This window comes from Strigops habroptila, chromosome 5, assembly GCF_004027225.2.
Source record: "Strigops habroptila isolate Jane chromosome 5, bStrHab1.2.pri, whole genome shotgun sequence".
Taxonomy (NCBI): domain Eukaryota; kingdom Metazoa; phylum Chordata; class Aves; order Psittaciformes; family Psittacidae; genus Strigops; species Strigops habroptila.
This window is the reverse complement of record NC_044281.2, coordinates 48,628,686-48,646,416: the sequence shown is the minus strand read 5'-3', so window position 1 is coordinate 48,646,416 and position 17,731 is coordinate 48,628,686. Positions and strand designations below refer to the sequence as shown.

The 17,731-nt window shown below is 40.9% G+C and overlaps 1 protein-coding gene across 3 annotated transcripts in view; it reads left to right on the top strand.

Annotated features, from left to right (window-relative positions):
• THSD7B (thrombospondin type 1 domain containing 7B) overlaps positions 1-17,731 on the top strand; it is a 398,006-nt gene that overhangs the window by 221,222 nt on the left and 159,053 nt on the right. For all 3 annotated transcript variants that reach the window (XM_030486445.1, XM_030486444.1, XM_030486446.1), the window contains one exon: positions 17,451-17,642. In XM_030486445.1, coding sequence (XP_030342305.1) covers positions 17,451-17,642 — 192 coding nt within the window. The remainder of the gene's footprint in view (positions 1-17,450; positions 17,643-17,731) is intronic.

Below are 17,731 nucleotides of genomic sequence, written 5' to 3'. Positions count from 1 at the left end.
AGGAATCTGAAATAGCTCAGACTAGGCTAGGTTTTCTAACATATTATTTGTTTAGGTCTAAAGAATGTCTGTGGCACTGCATGCAGTTGACAGAGCATATTCTTGTTTGTTAGCATTATATGTCAACCTGTTTTACCAAGATGCTTAAATAAATCACTGCTTGCAGATAAAGCTGTGATTTTAAAAGCCGCTTTCCTCACCCTCCTCCCCCATTGTAACTGTAGCATCCCATAAGCTTAGCTCTGATTTATCTTCTCTACAACAATCTATTTTAAATAGTTCTGGAAAGATCTTCAGGGTTTTTTTTTTTTGGGTGGGGTTTTTTTGTTTGTTTGTTTGTTTTTGTGTGTTGATTTGGGGTCTTTTTTGGGGTTTTTTTGAGAAAAACACTTATTAAGTCTAGATTCCAAATATTTAGCCCAGCTTCCCTCCCTCTCCCAGGCAACGGAAGCTTAGAAACATCCTTAAATTCAATACAAAAATCCCTTACATGAAGGGCAAAACACTGAGCATATTTTCTGACAGTCCACAAAGCTTACGAATCAAAATACATGAGAGTGCTGCATAAGTGAGGGTGAAACAAATGGTGTACAATACTTGGAAATGAATGAGTCATGTGAATGAACATTGGCATGTACATCCCCAGCCCTATATTAAGATTAAAGTGATTTGTCTGCTCTACAATTGCATAATTGCTGCTGTGACTGATTTGGTGCTGCTCTGTAATAAGTTGTGAATACTGTATGCTGACCTGGTTAATGGGATGTTTACTAAATGAATATATTTGTATAGTTTAATAGGAGAATGTTTGGAAAAATTAGCAGGATGAGAAGAATGGCTCAAGAGAGTAATTTTTCAGCAAGTGCTGCGGTTGCGAAGAGGAAGGCAGGCTGCCCTGCTATTGGTGTTTAGAAGCTTGGAGGATGAGGTTGCTTGGGGCTGGGTCCCCTTCCCTCACTACTGTAGGGAAGTCTCTGCTCCAGGCACACACATCAGCATGGAGCATCCCAATCCTGACTCCCCAGGTGAGCAGAACATGCTCACCTGGGGAGTTTGTGTTTGGAGTACCCAGACTCTGCACCCGACTCAGGATGCTGCCAGTATAGGGATGCATGCTGGGAGGCAGCAGACTCCATCCTGCAGCCACAACAGCTTCATTTTTAAAAATATCTTTCCTGAATTCAGCTATTTAAAGTACTATAGACTAAGATAATTATTTCATAAAGTAATATTATCTGCAAATTAACCTTGGATCTTTGCATAGCTTCAGAGAGATAAGGAATTTTATCGCAAATTGCAGACTTACTGGGTTTAGCGTAAAGGCCGTGGTGAGTAATACATTTAAACTGCATTTAAGTAGTAAAGACCAGAATATCAAAGTCTAAAAGCAATAAACATTAATTTATTCAGAAAGTTTTTAAATTTTCTTTTTAGTTTATATGTTCTTTTCACATGCTGTCATTTAATGAGGTTATATTCTGATTAAAGTAGAAAAAGAAAAAGTAAAATGTTTTATTTCAGTAGATAAAAATGTAGCTTTTAATATACATCAGCTTGTACTGTGTAGTCTGAGCTAGCTGTACGATATCCCTTCGTTCAGCATGGCTGCTAGACTAACGGATTTTTTGGGGAAAATTCCCCCTTATATAGAGTTTCAATTGAAATTCATATTTTCATTTTCAGTGACAACTAATACATTTCCTGTAATCCCCTTCAAATATTCACTGGCAGTATTCCGAGACATATATTTTGAAGTTTAAATGGTTTAGGATTTATGTACTATACTATGTAGGTGTATTGGGTTTGCATGGCAAGGTTCTGGTAGCAGGGGGGCTACAGGGGTGGTTTCCGTGAGAAGCTGCTTTAAGTTTCCTCCAGGTCCGATGGGACCAAGGCCAGCTGGCTCCAAGAGGGACCTGCTGCTGGCCAAGCCCAAGCCCATCAACAATGGTGGTAGTGGCTCTGGAATAACATAATGAAGAAGGGGGAAAAACCTGCACAACAGCAATTGCAGTGGGAGAGAGTGAGAGTATGTGAGAGAAGCAGCTCTGCAGACACCAAGGCCAATACAGAAGGAGGGGAGGAGGTGCTCCAGGCACCAGAGCAGAGATTCCCCCGCAGCCCATGGTGCAGGCCATGGTGAGGCAGGCTGTGCCCTGCAGCCCATGGAGGTCCACAGTGGAGCAGATCTCCACCTGCAGCCTAGGGATGAGCCAGTGCTGGATCAGGGGGATGCCCAAAGGAGGCTGTGACCCTGCGGGAAGCCCGCGCTGGAGCAGGCTCCTGGCAGGACCTGTGGCCCCATGGAGAGAGGAGCCCACGCTGGAGCAGGTTTGCTGCAGGACTTGTGACGCCGCAGGGGACCTATGCTGGAGCAGTCTGTTCCTGAAGGATGAACCCTATGGAAGGGACCCATGCTGGAGCAGTCTGTTCCTGAAGGACTGCACCCCATGGAAGGGACCCATGTTGGAGCAGTCTGTTCCTGAAGGACTGCACCCCATGGAAGGGACCCATGCTGGAGCAGTCTGTTCCTGAAGGATGCGCCCCATGGAAGGGACCCACACTGGAGCAGTTCATTAAGAACTGCAGCCTGTGAGAAGGACTCACATTGGAGGAGTCATGGAGGACTATCTCCTGTGGGAGGGACCCCACGCTGGAGCAGGGGAAGAGCGTGAGGAGTCCCCCCTTGAGGAGGAAGGAGCAGCAGAGAATTTGTGGTGAACTGACCACAACCCCCATTCCCTGTCTCCCTGTGCCACTGAGAGGGGAGGAGGTAGAGAATCTGGGAGTGAAGAAGGGAGGGGTGGGGGAAAGGTGGAAATAAGATGTAGTCTTTATTTCTCATTATTCTGCTCTGATTTGATTGGTAGTAAAATATGCTGATTTCCCCGAGTCAAGTCTGTTTTGCCCAGGCAGTAACTAGTGAGTGATCTCTCCCTGTTCTTATCCTGACTCACAAGCCTTTTGTTATATTTTCTCTCCCTTGTCCAGCTAGGAGGGAGTTGATAGAGAAGCTTTGATGGGCACAGGAATCCAGCCATAGTCAACCTGCCACAGTAGGTTGGGCTGAGTAAGCCAGTAAGTCTGTACAGCCCTTTCACTGCCAGACACCAGTTTGTATTTTGGAAACACTATAGCTGCAGTAGCATGAAGTTTTGGCTGGTTAATGAACCGTATTTCTAACAAGGCCAGGGTGAGGTGCTGAGCTGGAAAACTGCTTTTGCTGGTTGCAGAGCTCACTTGAGTGTCATTGCATACGACTGCTTTGTGTAGTGTAGATGCACCTTCCTGGCAGCTGAAGGTTTTGGCTCTCTGTCCAGAAACATCTCTCTCTCTCTTTTTTTTTTTTCAATAGACTGCAATTGGCATGAGTAAAGAGCAATAGTTAAAATAATATTCCATGAAGTTTGCATTTTCGGATGGGAGTTTGATTAAAATTGGATCTGCCTTTTCCTCTCCCTGGAGGATCATTGCTTGCTTCGTGGCTAATGAAGTGGAATGAGCACTGTGATCAATATTTATGGTGTCATTCTGGGCACCTGCATTTATTTCAGCCTTTCTTGCACTGTGAAGCTGGAATGAAGGTTTTGAACTCCAAGCTAATTAATGGCTAACTGTGCAATTTGATGAGAAATCTGGGGAGGCTGTTCTTAGTACTGTTTCTTATGAGGGTCACATGCAACTTGCACAGATTTGCTAGTTCTCGTTCTTGATCAGACATAAGCAGGAATTTGATTTTCTTCAGTGATGTACTTTTGGGTCCTTCAGTTGTTCTGTAGTGTTAGTTTTGGCTTTCCTTTTCTTGGGAAAAACCGCACTTGGCGTACCAACTTTTGCCACTGAACACACGAAAAAGAAGACATGTATGGATTTTTTCATCTGAATTTATAGACTTCTGCTCTACAGCTTTTCTTCTTTTTATACTCCAGTCTCTACTACAGGTTTCAGTAACTGCTGAAGATGGCATCTATTTAAGTCCAAAATAAATACCATGGAGTTAAAGCTAGTCTGGATTTTATCAGTTTGGGGGCTGCTCCCAGCTGTGCCAGAATATTTTTATACCGCTGCTCATGAAGTCCACGCACTATAGCAGCATTTTCCTTCCAAACCAGCCCTGCAGTACTTTGTTCCACAGTTCTCTTCTTTCTTCACTCCTTCAAGGGCTTCCCAAAATAATTATATCATCTTTGAACTCTTGGTGGATTGGTTTGTTGCAAACTTTGCCCGTTCCCAGCCAGTGACAGCGGCTGGAGGCAGTCCAATGTAATTAGTAGGTATTTTGGAGACTCTGCTTTGGCAAATATGTGCAGTGAAAGCAGGATTAGTATAGGGCCTCATCTTTTATTCTCATTAGGGCATTTCTATGATGTGTAAGCTTATTTAATTGGAAATTAGCCATTCTTATTAACAGAGGAGATACCCTTTGGTCCAAATCCTGACATGGGATAAATGTATGTAGTTCCCACTAAAGAGTAGGAAAATGCATTCACGTGCTCCAGGGTGGAAATTTGCCCTTTTGTGTGCATTGCAGTTCTGGAGGAGAATTTCATTTTCTAGTAAAGGCAATAAATTTTTGCTGCTCAGATAAGTGACTACAGATGTTCATCATAGGGGTTTGAAGAAATAAGCCTCCTAAGAAGATCGATGATGACAAGGGGAGTAAGAGTTGTTATCCAATCATTTGTCATGGTTTAGAACATTAAGATATACGGGTAAGACCCCAAAGGTGTGTAAAAGTTCCTTTTTCCAGCAGTCTTTTGGTACATCATGACTTCCCCTGTTCAGTCAGCCAGTATTACACACTCTCTGAAAACTTTTTTTGTTTACATCTCTTTGTATACACAACACATAAGCGGTAACATCTTACATATTGCTGGGAAGTATTCTACACATCATTGAAATGTAGCCCCATGACTACTGAAGGTAGAGACTGAGTTCCCCGGTGCTCATGTTAACTCCCTTCTCTACCTCCGCCATCCTGCTCCAGATGTTAACATTATCTGCCTTGCTTCTTTTCCTGTGATAGCGTTCTGTTCTGGGCTTTCTCCAGAGACTTTCCCTCTGACTGCTTTTCTGTGGTTCCCTGCTCTACAGCAATTTCGCTCTAGTTCTTCCCGTCTCAAGGCTTCAAAACCACATAGCAGCCATGGGGGTACAGTGTCAGGTAGTGAAAAACTAGATTAAACATTCATGGTTGTAGGAGTGCTTGCTAGCATATACGTATTAATTCAACATTTCATGCTGGTTTTCAATATGTTGGGAGGTTATGTTGCCAGTGAGGTGGCTTTAGTGGAATACATTTAGTGGAAGTCTGTAGTGGAATACATTTCAACTAACTGCTTGAGAGCAGGTAAAAGTCTTGTTCTGCTTGCCTAGTTTCAAAGGAAAACCTTTTCCCTGACTTTTTAACAATTGAGTATTCCTCTCTAAACCAAACATTGCTGAGACCATATTTCTGAAGGATTTTGTTAAATTCTGGCTCTGCACCAGGGATGGCTGATCTTGAAAGGTCACGTTAACATAGGAGACACTGTCATAGTTTGCTGTGGTAAACTGCTCCCTGCTTTGCTGCTTGTTGCTGGGAAGTCATGCAAAGATGAGCTTTGCCTTGTCCAATCTAGGTTTGCCATGGCACAGAATAACTCAGTAGCCTAAATTTGATCAACTGAGCCTGAGAGAGTTTGGTATCATGCACTGAGTCCTACCGAACCATGGGAAATCCTTCAGCATGGCAACTTCAATACCTTTGTGGAGTTAAAATATGGCCCTCACATGTTTCCCCAGCCTGGTCTGGTATTTAGTAGTCAAAAAGCTTAATTGGCTCCATGTATTTATTCCCTCGCATTTCTCTCTTGCAGCTGACTTGAGAGGACGTATCTGGCCACTGCTGACTTGCAGGCAGAGGATTTTTACTGTAGTTCACTTGACAAGGGTTTAGATATGAAAATCTCCAGCTTTGTCCTCAGTGGTTGGCCTGTAAGCCTATGTAAGGACACAGATGTGGTAGGAACAGAGCAGCACTCTGGAAAGATCATGATGTTGGTGTACCTCAGTGGTTTGTGATGAGAGAAGTCCAAGTTAGCGGCAGACAGCAGACCTAGCTGTTGAGTTTTCAAGACTCTCACAGGCGTCAATATACCAAGGAAGTCAAGCTGGCATAATCTGCCTCCAGGAGGATGAGGGTGATGGACCCTATGGGTTTGGGAGCCCTGTTTGGACCATTTCTGGCAGCACGTCTTCAAGTTTTCAGGTGTTTGATCCTGCAGGTGTTGTGCAAACCGGCCATGGTGGGCAGATCTGTTCCTGTGGGTTTAGGAGCCATCAAACGTCACGTGGCTATGTTTCCAGGGAAGCAAAAAGCAGTTCTTCTGAGTCCCAGCCATGTAATTACAGCAGTAATAATAACTATCATTTTTGATGCCTCAGTGCCAAATGTAATGGTTGGAAAGTTGTTTTTGTTATGTTTTCAGAGTAGTCTGTTCTGCTGCTTTTTTCCTATTTGTGCCTTATCTATGATTGAACAAGTACCAGAAATGTAATGGTATGCAGAAAGTCATCCCCTTGTCTTTTTTACCAATGGCTCTGAGGTGTGTGTGAGTGGCTGTTATCTCAGCTGCTAATCAATGAAGCTGGAACTAATGTGCAAAGTGACCTTTCTGAACAGAAAGGAGGTTGTGCCAATATTATACTTGCAGTTTGAGTCAGCTTTTGCACTTTGTCTTGTATTTGGTTGCATGAGCTGCTCCCTTACTGACTTGTATGGCCACATCATTTAGCATTACATCAACCAAGCTGAGATACCCAAAATTTGTCACATATGTTAGTCGTAATGTTTTCATTGGCCAGCTATTGTTAGTGTTACATGATGATCCCTGATCTTCATGGTCTAAATTCTTTCTGTGCTTTCACCTGTTTGTGGTTTGTTTAGTTGGAAGCTGTCCTGCATAGCTGTACACTTCCCAGTTTGGTGAAGTCAATCGTATTTTTGGTATTTTTAGCTGGAATTAGTCCCAATTTACAGCAGCCTGTGGGTGAGCAAAGGTTATTCTTTAGCACTTTCCTTCTCTACAGTTTTATAGTGCTTAGGAATCTGATGGACAGAGCACTCAATTATTTAGCATCTATCAAGCTTTTGCTTACAACACCTAAACAAACACTAGCATTACCTACTTTTATCCAGATATACAAAATATAATTCTAGTACATTAATCCATTAACTTAAAAAAATTACATGCTGTTGCTTAACCCTCCCTTTTAATGAAATGCATTTTGAATTGAAATTTTAAGTATGCATGAAGACAGTAAAATGCCATTTGCACTGTTAGGATTTCAATAATGTATGGAATTAGCAAAGCTTTATTATATTTCTGTGCCTGCATACCCTCCATAGAGTAAAAGTTGCAATAAATATAAGTTCAAAGATAAATTTTTATTGCTGCACATGAGAGGAGCAAAAATAAAATAATGTAATCATGCTCATATATGTTATGAATTTTGAACAGTATCTATTAGAAAGTTTGTCAAAATGTGCTTAGCTTTGAAAATACAGATTAACACTGAAGGTTTTAATATTGGTCTTCCTTATGTACATATTCCTTGAGAATATAAGTATAAAATATCTCCTGCCGAAAGCAATTGTCATAAAATGGCACTTTCCTATTTTAATAGCTGAATAATCAGAACAGAAATATTTTCTAAGTTGCAGAGAGGTTATTGCTTTTTTCACACAAAGAAATTTAGTGGTAGAAAACCAGATTTTATCCAGATATTCTCCAGTTTTTCAGTTTCAGTTCTTATATTTGTAAAGCATGTCCAAATGCCTCCTGACAGTCTTGACACTTCACTGTGTTTAAAAAGGGGGTGGAAGGGTGTTCGTTTGATTTCATTTACTGATTCTGTGTTTTTCTTTAATCTAGTAGCAAAGTTAAAATAGTAGGTCTCCAACAGGACCTGAAAAACCTGTTAGGGAATGACTGGTTGGTATTTATGTGGGCTGTTTTAGTGTTCATAAATCTTTGGTCTTTTCTCTGCTTTGGAGCAAATAAGGAATAGGTCAGTGTGAGAGGGCAGCTGCTGACATGGGTGCCTCTGGACTTGGCACCCAACATTTGTCTGAACTGCCAGCTCAGCACATCGTCCCAGCTTCAGCATCTCTGGGAAAGCACCAGCTTGTTGAAATTTTGACAGCAAAGATAATTCCTTCTCCTGTGTTTTCTCCACTTGCCATCCCTTTATCCTCTGTCATCTTCCTCTCTTGTCTTTCTGTGAGCCCAGGGTGTACCATGAGGACAGTAGCAAAACATGGACAATGGCCTTTCTTAGAAGTCTTTTTAAACAGTCTTCAGGTTTTAGTTTCACCACCACTCAATCTGGAAATTATCACCATCTGTAGGTGCATACACATCCTATTTTGTTTTTACAGGAGAGAGTCATATACTTGTTTAATGAGCACAGTCCAGCTCAAGTTGTGCCAGACCCTGAACCCAGCTGCTGTGACCAAGCCTATCCATATGTTCAAACTCTGGAAGGATGTGGTGGTGGAGGATTAGTGCACCTCACTGAGCGGAGACCTCCTGAGGATGCGGTGTTTGTATTCTGGTGAATGCTGCTTTGCTGGCAAGACCCCATTTGCCAGGTTGGGATGATAACACTGGCCAATGCTGTGAGGATGCTCCATCTTGCTCTGTAAGCGTTCAAGCAGCAGTATCCATCTCCATCAGAAGCCTAGAGAAAGAGTGAACATCTTAATAGGAAACTGGGCTGAGTTTCATCAGCTGAGAACAAAAGGAAACTGAGCGTGCTGGCTTACCTGGACCAGTAATACGGAGAGCAAGCTTCAGGCAAAGTTGTGTCATAAGGCTTCCTCAGAGTAATATACATATTTTTTTTTATACGGTAGCAGGTCTGTTATTTGTCACCTTTTAATTACAATATCAAATATAAGGTCGTGTGCTGCTTATTTTCCTCTTGGAAACCCTGATTGGAAACTTCTTCCTCTCTTCCCCCAGCTCCCAGCAAAAAGTGTAGGCAGAGATAACAGTTTTTAGATATTTGTGTGTCTGTGTTTGAGACAATTAGACTCTGAATAATAGGGGAAGCCAGTGATAAATTTTTTTCTTCTTTTTTTTTAATTCCCGATAGAACCTATCAACTTTAAATCTATGTAACCTTTCTGAAGCCAGAAAATAACAAGAAACTTTTCTAAACAAGCCTTTTTCTAAATAAATCATTAAACCGTTTAAGGTCATCATAAGGGATTCCTGCCTTTAAATTCTTCTGTTGATGCCATTGTAGCTGAGTCGTAAGCAGAATAAGGCTGTTGTTACTATATAATCAGTGAACCAGTTCCAGAGGGTGGAGCAGTTTAGAGACCAAATGCACTCTAAATGGCACTAGAGGAGTGATGCACTACTGACTGAAAATGTAGGCATCATTATTAATGGTGTAATTAAAGTCCCACTTCATGGGCAAAGTGGAAGCACACAGAAAATATTATTAATATTGTATTTTCTACATTTGATTTATCCACATTTTAAGTACTAAATGATCTATGCAAAATACAGTGAAAATTCAATGCTGTTTCTAAAATTCACAACTTCATTATGTAAAAATGGTTCAAGCACAGGTCAGCGTACATTAGCCAGAAGTAACTTAAGCCATCTGACAAATGTCGTAGAAGCTTAGATGCATAATTGATACTTGGCAAAACCTGTGTGTCCACAGGAAATTTTACTCGATAACCGAAGGTCATAGCTTGCAGTTTGTATATTTTTTTCTTTTTTTCCCAAGAACAGATCTGTGTCACTCTTTTAGACTCTTCACTGATGATTATCTGTGTTACTGAGGGTATTTTCTTCTTTATAGTGATCTTTTAAAAGCTATTAAGTAGAATATCTCAATATTGCTCTGTTCTGAGTTTTTGTGGATGAATTAAGGAAGAAGTTCTTTACTGTGGGGGTGGTGAGGCACTGGAATAGGCTGCCCAAAGAAGTGGTAAATGCTCCATCCCTGACAGTGTTCAAGGCCAGGTTGGACAAAGTCTTGGGCGACATGGTCTAGGGCGAGGCGTCCCTGTCCATGGCAGGGGGGTTGGAACTAGATGATCTTAAGGTCCTTTCCAAGCCAAACCATTCTATGATTCTAAGACAAAATTGGAAACAAATCTGCTACTGTTATCACTAAAAGTAAAAATAGCTCAATATTTTGTTCTCCAAATTCTGAACATTTCCTGATAGACTGTGGCAGCTCTCAGATTTGCTTTATGGGATTAGGCCAGACTGCATCTGAACTAGAACACATTTTTGTGTTAACTGCTTCTAAATGAGCACTTAGTTTTAAGTAGTTGGCATAAATCTAATTTTAATTTACTGTTTTCATTTTCTTTTGCATTGATCCTCTTTTTGTAGAGATTCAATTGCGAACTTGGAGAAAGATGTTTTTCAAAGCGTCCAGATGGTATTTGCAATTATTTATTATCATTAGCATTCACTGTATCTGAAAACAAGACTTTTGCCAACTTACATAAACCTCATCTGCTGTACTATTGTTTACAATTTTTCAGTGTCCTATGTTAATAAAAACTCTTGGGGCGACTCCGTGGCTAGAAGAGGAAAAATAGTCTGTTATTCCCAATATATGGCAAATTGCTAATTTATTTTGGGAATATCACTTGGATGACAGTCAGTCATAGCCTTTTGATGGCTATGAGCAAGCCATTAAGGTATGTCATTCTAAAGAGTAACGTAATTGGAACAAAAATCATAATAATCAAACCAGTGGGTATAAAAGCATTACACTTTTCCATGTGTGCACACACAGCTTTTCTTTTGGGGTCACTTAACTGTGTGAGAGCATGATTACTGCAATTTTCCCTTTGTAATATGTCCCTTATAATTTTTTTCAGAGTTTTGAGACTGAAGATGGCACCTTAAGTCTGCAAAAATGAAACACTTAGAAATTTATGACTGTGATGCATTTGGAAATAAAATGTCGCCTTCTTTATTCTAAATTAAAATGTCTGAATTTCTTTACTAAAATTGATCTGCCCCACTGCACAGGTGTAGAAGATGAAGTGGACTCTTTGCAGTCTATTCAAACTTGTTCTTTTTCTTAAAGTTTTGGAAATATATGTATATTTTATAATATATTCATACATTTTACTTATTTGTGTAATTGATTTCTACAATATTTTGTGTTGATTAGTATTTGCAACAAAGCACTACAGAGAAGAAAATAGAGGGACACCTGTTTCAATTATACCACAGAACCAATTTCAACAATAAATCTTAATTGCAATCAGTCTTGATCAACCCACCTGTGTAGATTCTCTCATTTCCAGTGTGGAGGGATAATGGAGAAAAAAGAAAAAAGTGCAAAAAGAGAGAGGAAAAAACCCCAGAACACTAATATGGATTATGTTTAGATCTTATATTTTATGTTTTCAGATTGCTGTGCTATGTTAATTATTAGGAATAGCAGCCTGAATTTCTGTGCTCTTCTCTGGGGATACAGTGAACTCATGTTTACTTTTGGCTGCCACGTGAGCAATTTCTCTGAATTCAGGAGGGGCTGTGCAAACAGCCACAAAAAAGTTAGAATTAATTCTGCGTGTATGCTGAAGCCCAGCAGGTGAATGTGCAGCAAATACCTTTAAATGACTACTTGTCTTTCTGTGTGGGATAGGAAATACAGTCTTTTATGTAGGTAACCTCATGCAGCTGTATTTTTTTTTTTGTTTAACTTTGAGACTGGTAGCTGCTGTATAATACTTCATGGAGGTATACTGGGATGTTTTCTGCATGCTTGGAAGCTGCTTGCTGACATGCTTCCCCTGTGCTTGCTTTCATGGAGTTTCCTGAGAGTCACAGATCAATTTTCGTATGTGCATTAAGAATTGTGGGTAAACAGCCCAAATTGCAGTAAATGATGTACAGGAAAGAAAACCAAATACCACTTTTTTTCCATACTTGTCATCATCTTTTTCTCATGTAATGATCATTTGGAGATAGGTAAGGGACAGGATCATGGCCAGCAGTGCAGGGATTTGGGCAAGACTTCTGATTTTATGGGGATTTTGTAACATATTTTCAAACATACTGATTCTTTTCCAGATTTATTATCATTGCATCTGTCCGTACTTTTTCATTTTACTTTCCTTTTACTTACTCTTCTGAGTTACTATTCTCCTTTCCTTCCTTATTCATTATGTGGTTAAAAATGTGTTTTCCTTAAACTAATGCGCTGGTTTTCATAGTTGCATTTTAACCAAGTCTTTTGACTCAAACCCTTAATAATTGTCTCATCTATTTTTTTTCCTTTTTCTAAATCCTGCTCCTCCTTACCCCTCCCTTCCCCCCGCCCCGCCCTGCATGTCCTGTGGTTGTATTTGTGTTTCTTTCCTCTTTTGCATTGTGAATGGATTGTTCTTCTTCACTGCTTCATCTTTTTTCATGGTCTTCACCTCCATTCTTCATTGCTATTGCATTCTTCTCTGCCATGGGGCTCTGATAATAGAGATGGACCACTGCAATTAAATTTATTCCATACTCCACTGCTTTCCCTGACAAACTGACACCATTCTTCTCCACTGTTCTTACCTGTTGACTGGCATTAAGAAAAGTCAACCAGGAGCCAGGGTTTTCAGTGAAACGTGACATTGGTCTCCCAGTGACAACTGAAGATGGCAAGCCCTGGATGCTTTAAGGTGTAAAGCTGGTCGTGAATCACATAAAAAAAATATCCATCGTTTTTTGTGATGAGATGAACACAGTCAAAATGGTTATATGAAATTTATCATATTGTTGCATTGTTGTAGTTTGATTGTTCTTACTTCTAAATATAGCATTTTCGTTAGCTAATGAGATGCCTAGGCCAAGATATTGTCAGCAGACAGCTCTCTGAGTGCAATTGCCGTTAGCAAACTGGCATACAGTCAATAGGAATTCTTCTGAATTTACTACTCTCTGTTGACATCTTATTCTGTTACAGGCAAGTATTTAATCAAAGTTTATTGTCATTCTTTTCTGAGATTTAAGTGGGACATAAAATTCTATGATACACATAGTATATTAGATGACAGCTTCATTATTTCCACTGAATAATTTGAAATGCTACAAAGAGAAATATTGATGTCAAACTGGTAATTGTCATTAAATATGCAGCATTTTTACAACCATCGGGGGGCGGGGTGGGGATTAAAAAATTCTGAACTTCTAGGTAGCAATGCTGAACAGTCTGAAATGCAGTTCCTTCATCTTGAGCCTTCCCCCACCATGGAGGTCATTCAGGGCTCCACACACAGCGTGCAAGCATGAAATCTTCAAAGTAATGTTACAAATTTCCATTTTTAAAAATGAGCATGGTATGTATAGTGGTGAGTGTCAAAAGGATACTCAGTTTGTTATTGAGTTGATCTTTCGGTTCCTGCTGCCTGATGGGATTTGTGTTTTTGCTGCTTTAGTCATATCCTGTCCAGTGGACATTCTCTTTTTTCTGAGCCGGAAGAGACGTCTGTGTCAGAGGAGATGGGTGCACAGGTTACTGGGAAGAATGGGGCTAATGCATCAGAGCTGCAAGGCATTACGTAAAATAGACAGATGCAGTTTAATATTGAACTGGTTCAGAATGAAACGTTCCTTTTCATTCAGTGCCTCACCCTAGAGTGTGTTATTCAGGACCCATGGGAGTGGCTTCTACTAGAATGGAAACGAGAACAGGAAACAAACGAAGTTGCTGGAAAAAAACAAGCTCTTTAGCTCAAGGAGGGTTTTATGCTATTCCTTTCATTTCCCTTGCTGGAAAGAATTTCGTTTGCTTTTTGGTGAATCAAAAATTCCACTCAGAATTGTACTTCTCCATGTAGCTTCTCTGTTGCCTTGTTAAAGAATTCAAATTAGGGGACAAGGGGTTGTTGTGACCCAAGAGCAGGAGCTGGCACTGAGTCTTATTGTACCTCATACAGTTGTCCTTGGCCCATTGATCCAGCCTGTCCAGATCCCTCTGTAGAGCCGTTCTACCCTCCAGCAGACCAACACTCCCACCCACCTTGCTGTCACCTGTAAACTTACACTCAATCCCTTCATACTGATCATTGATGAAAATAGTGAACAGAACTGGCCCCAATACTGAGTCCTGGGGAACACCACTTGTGACCGGCTGGATTTAACTCCATTCACCACCACTCTCTGGGCCCAGCCATCCAGGCAGGCTTTTACCCAGCAAACAGTACATCCATCCAAGCCATGAGCTGCCAGTTTCCCCAGGAGAATTCTGTGGGAAATGGTGTCAAAGGCTTTACTAAAGTCTAGGTAGGCAACATCCACAGCCTTTCCCTCATCCACTAAGTGGGTCACCTTGTCATAGGAGGAGATCAGGATGGTCAAGCAGGACCTGCCTTTCATAAACCCATGCTGACTGGGCCTGGTAACCTGGTTGTCCTGTACTTGTCTTGTGATGGCACTCAAGATGATCTGCTCCATAACCTTCCCCAGCACCCAGGTTCAGACTGACAGGCCTGTAGTTCCCCGGACCCTCCTTCCAGCCGTTCTTGTTTATGGGCATCACGTTTGCTAATTTCCAGTCAACTGGGACCTCTCTGGTTAGCCAGGGCTGCTGATAAATGGAGTGGCTCATGAGCACTTCTGCCAGCTCCCTCAGTACCTTTGGGTGGATCCCCTCTGGCCCCAGAGACTTGTGTGTGTAAAGATTATAGAAAGATCTAGAGAGAGCGTTCAGAAAATCTGAGATAAGAATTATAACTTCAAGGTATTGGGCAGACAATTTGGAAGCTCTGGAGAATTTAATATTTCCTGCAATTCTGTGACAATGTATAAAGCACACTTCAGACATATCCTGTACTAGTATTTTTCATGGAAAATGAAAGATTTTTACCTCTCTTTGTAGTATACAGTAGTTTTCTGAGAATTCTCTGCCAAGTGGCTGGTACAGAAGAACATTCCCCTTCTACAGTAATACAAGCCAGTAATTAAACCTGAACACAGTGAATAGATCTATAAAGTAAATCAAAGTGAGTGTTGAATTGTACCTTCATGCAACGGGTGGCAAACTCTTTATAACAAAACTCAAAGCTTCCTTTCTTTGCTGAGGAACCATGAATTGCAGCTTCTGTTTGCAGCGTTACTGTTGCTGTTACCTGCTGTAAATCCAGTGTGAAAAGAAATCACAAATGGAAGAAGTGGAAAGCGTATTTTGTTCCTTTGCCTCCCTTCCCCACAGGGTGGTCACTTGAAAATCTGTGGCACTTCAGCTCATGGGTGGAGGAAGCCACCCCAAAGGAGACTCACGTGTTTTAAACCATCTTCTGAGTGAAGCAGCTTAGACTTTGTGAGATCAGGTTAAATCAGTGGAAAGGCTCTCCTGGCTTCCAGCAAGTAGGTTTTTCTCTGATGCTTGCATCTCTAGCACAATCTGATTGGTAGAAAAATTGGGCTAAATCCAGAATTTGATGAATTTAATGGGGCTCCCTTGCTGTAAAGTCTGTATATAATGAAGATAACCTCCTGCGTGGATGGTGGGGCGGGGAGCACGCTTGCAGGGCCAGTGTTACATTTCATCCCTTCTCATTCAGAAGCCTGTCAGTGACTGTTCATATGCTTCCTTGTAAATGACAGTGATGGGAGAGGAGGACAGATGTTTTACACTACTTCACCAAAGCATATAATCTTTTGATGCTACTGTACCATTGACTCCTAAAATCATGCCTGCCCAGGATGCCCTTGTGTTATCTGCTGCTGTACAGACAAACTGTCAAAATGTTAGCAGGGATTTTGATACTTAAATGACTACAGAAGACAGCTGAATAAGGCTTACAGGTTTATTTGGTGTTTTTACATTGTTTTTATGTAGAGGTGGTTCTCAGCCTTATGTGAGCATCCAAAACAGCAGTGGCGATAATGGGCTGGTCAAAACAGATGATGGATTAACCTTGGTTTGCAGGGACGCCAACGGTGCAGTACCAAAGAATGGGGGCTATCTATAGGGTGGGTGTTAGTCTCCATTTCCATATTGAGTAGACGTAAAATAGTATTTCAAAGACTGGGCATATCAAGCCCTTCCTTATGAGTGTAGCATATGCAAGGGAAAGGGATTATAAGAATAAAATATTTTAAAGCATATCTTGCAGTCTGCTTGCTTGCTAGATTCTCTGTTACTTCTCATAATATGCTTGAAAAGTTTTATTTGTGCCTCGAGGGTGATGAGCCTGTCTTCATTTAGGAATGCAACTGCGGATAATACCACTGTGCTGTTGACAGCTTTATGCACTCTTGCTAGCAGCCTGCCTCTCTTATTTACTCACTTGTATATGTGTTGCCTTGCAAAAGCAGTAGAGTCTTCTACCCTCCTAGTTATAAATGCACCCTGGGCCGCCTTGTTACGGAGCCTGTTCCTGTATTGTGAGGTGAAAGAGCCAGTTGTTGCTATTATAAATTTTCTTTTTTTTTTTTTTTTCCTACATATAATTGAGCCTGGATAGTCATTGTGTTTTTCCTAAGTTCATAATTAAAGAAACCTCAAAGGAGAGCTTTGTAACTATTATAAGGGCAAAAGAGGAGGTAACATTCAGTGTGAGCTTGTTGCTTGTAAAGAGGTAGATTTGAGCTTCCAGAAATTTCGGCTATGTAGCTGAAAATTCATAATGGTCCAGAAACACTAAACAATAAAACAGCGTAATAAAGTCAGTCATGTCTGTTCATTGCTTAAATTATAAGATATTAGGTGTTACTCAGTTCTAAAGAATTACATTTTGTGAATTTTTATGCATTATGATGTCCATGTAAATTCTGTGTAATTTCTAAAATTACTGGACATTTCCTTTGTTATTTTAAAAATAAATGTGTATTTTTATTTTGCTTTTTAAAACCAATAGTTCTGCATGTTGGACTCCACATGGATCCTTCATGTGCTTTGTTTTGCTGCTCATTCTGCCAGTGGTTCTTTTGGTTGGTAGGTTTTTCCTCACCAGTCCCCAGCGTCCTACATTCTTGTTGAAAGGGGTTTTGGAAAGATGCTTCTCATCAGCAGGTATGCTTTGGTTCAGATCCCTTGATTTGTCTCTAGCAGAAAGTATTTCTTCCTTAGATGGGGGTGGTCCAACAGGTCCATAATTTTGGATCCTGGTTTTTGGGTGAGGAGCAGAGTCAGAAATAATGGTTCATTCTGGTGAGGTTGCAGGAGAAGGACCTGCTTTATAAAGTGGACTGCAGCCAAGAAGTCACGCACGAAACTTGAAACACATTTTTTCTTTTTTGCTCTTCTGAAGAAATAATTTAGTTGTTCAAGTATTACACTTTCAAGCCTAAAGCCTAACCACGTGCTCTTTTGTACTGTATTCCTCCACAGGCGGATGTTTGACATAGTCTGCTCGATACAGACTGTAGATATTGAACCAAGCTGAGCCTTCCTCCATGTCTTTCTTGTTTTGCTTGCTCCAGGTGAAGAAGTACCACATCACCTCTGCTCAGAGCTTCCCTATCCTGAAGTTGTGGCTTGTGAAATCCCTTGTGCAATGGACTGTGTTATCAGTGAGTGGTCTGCATGGTCCCCGTGTTCCCACTCATGCTCCAGTAAAAATGCTGAGGGCAGTCAAAGCAGGAGTAGGTCCATCTTGGCCCTTCCAGCTGAGGGTAAGTGGTAAAAGTTTTGGCTTAATCATTGTTAAGTTGTTAATGAGCTGACTTACATTCCTCAGCCAAACTGTGTTTACATCAGAGGT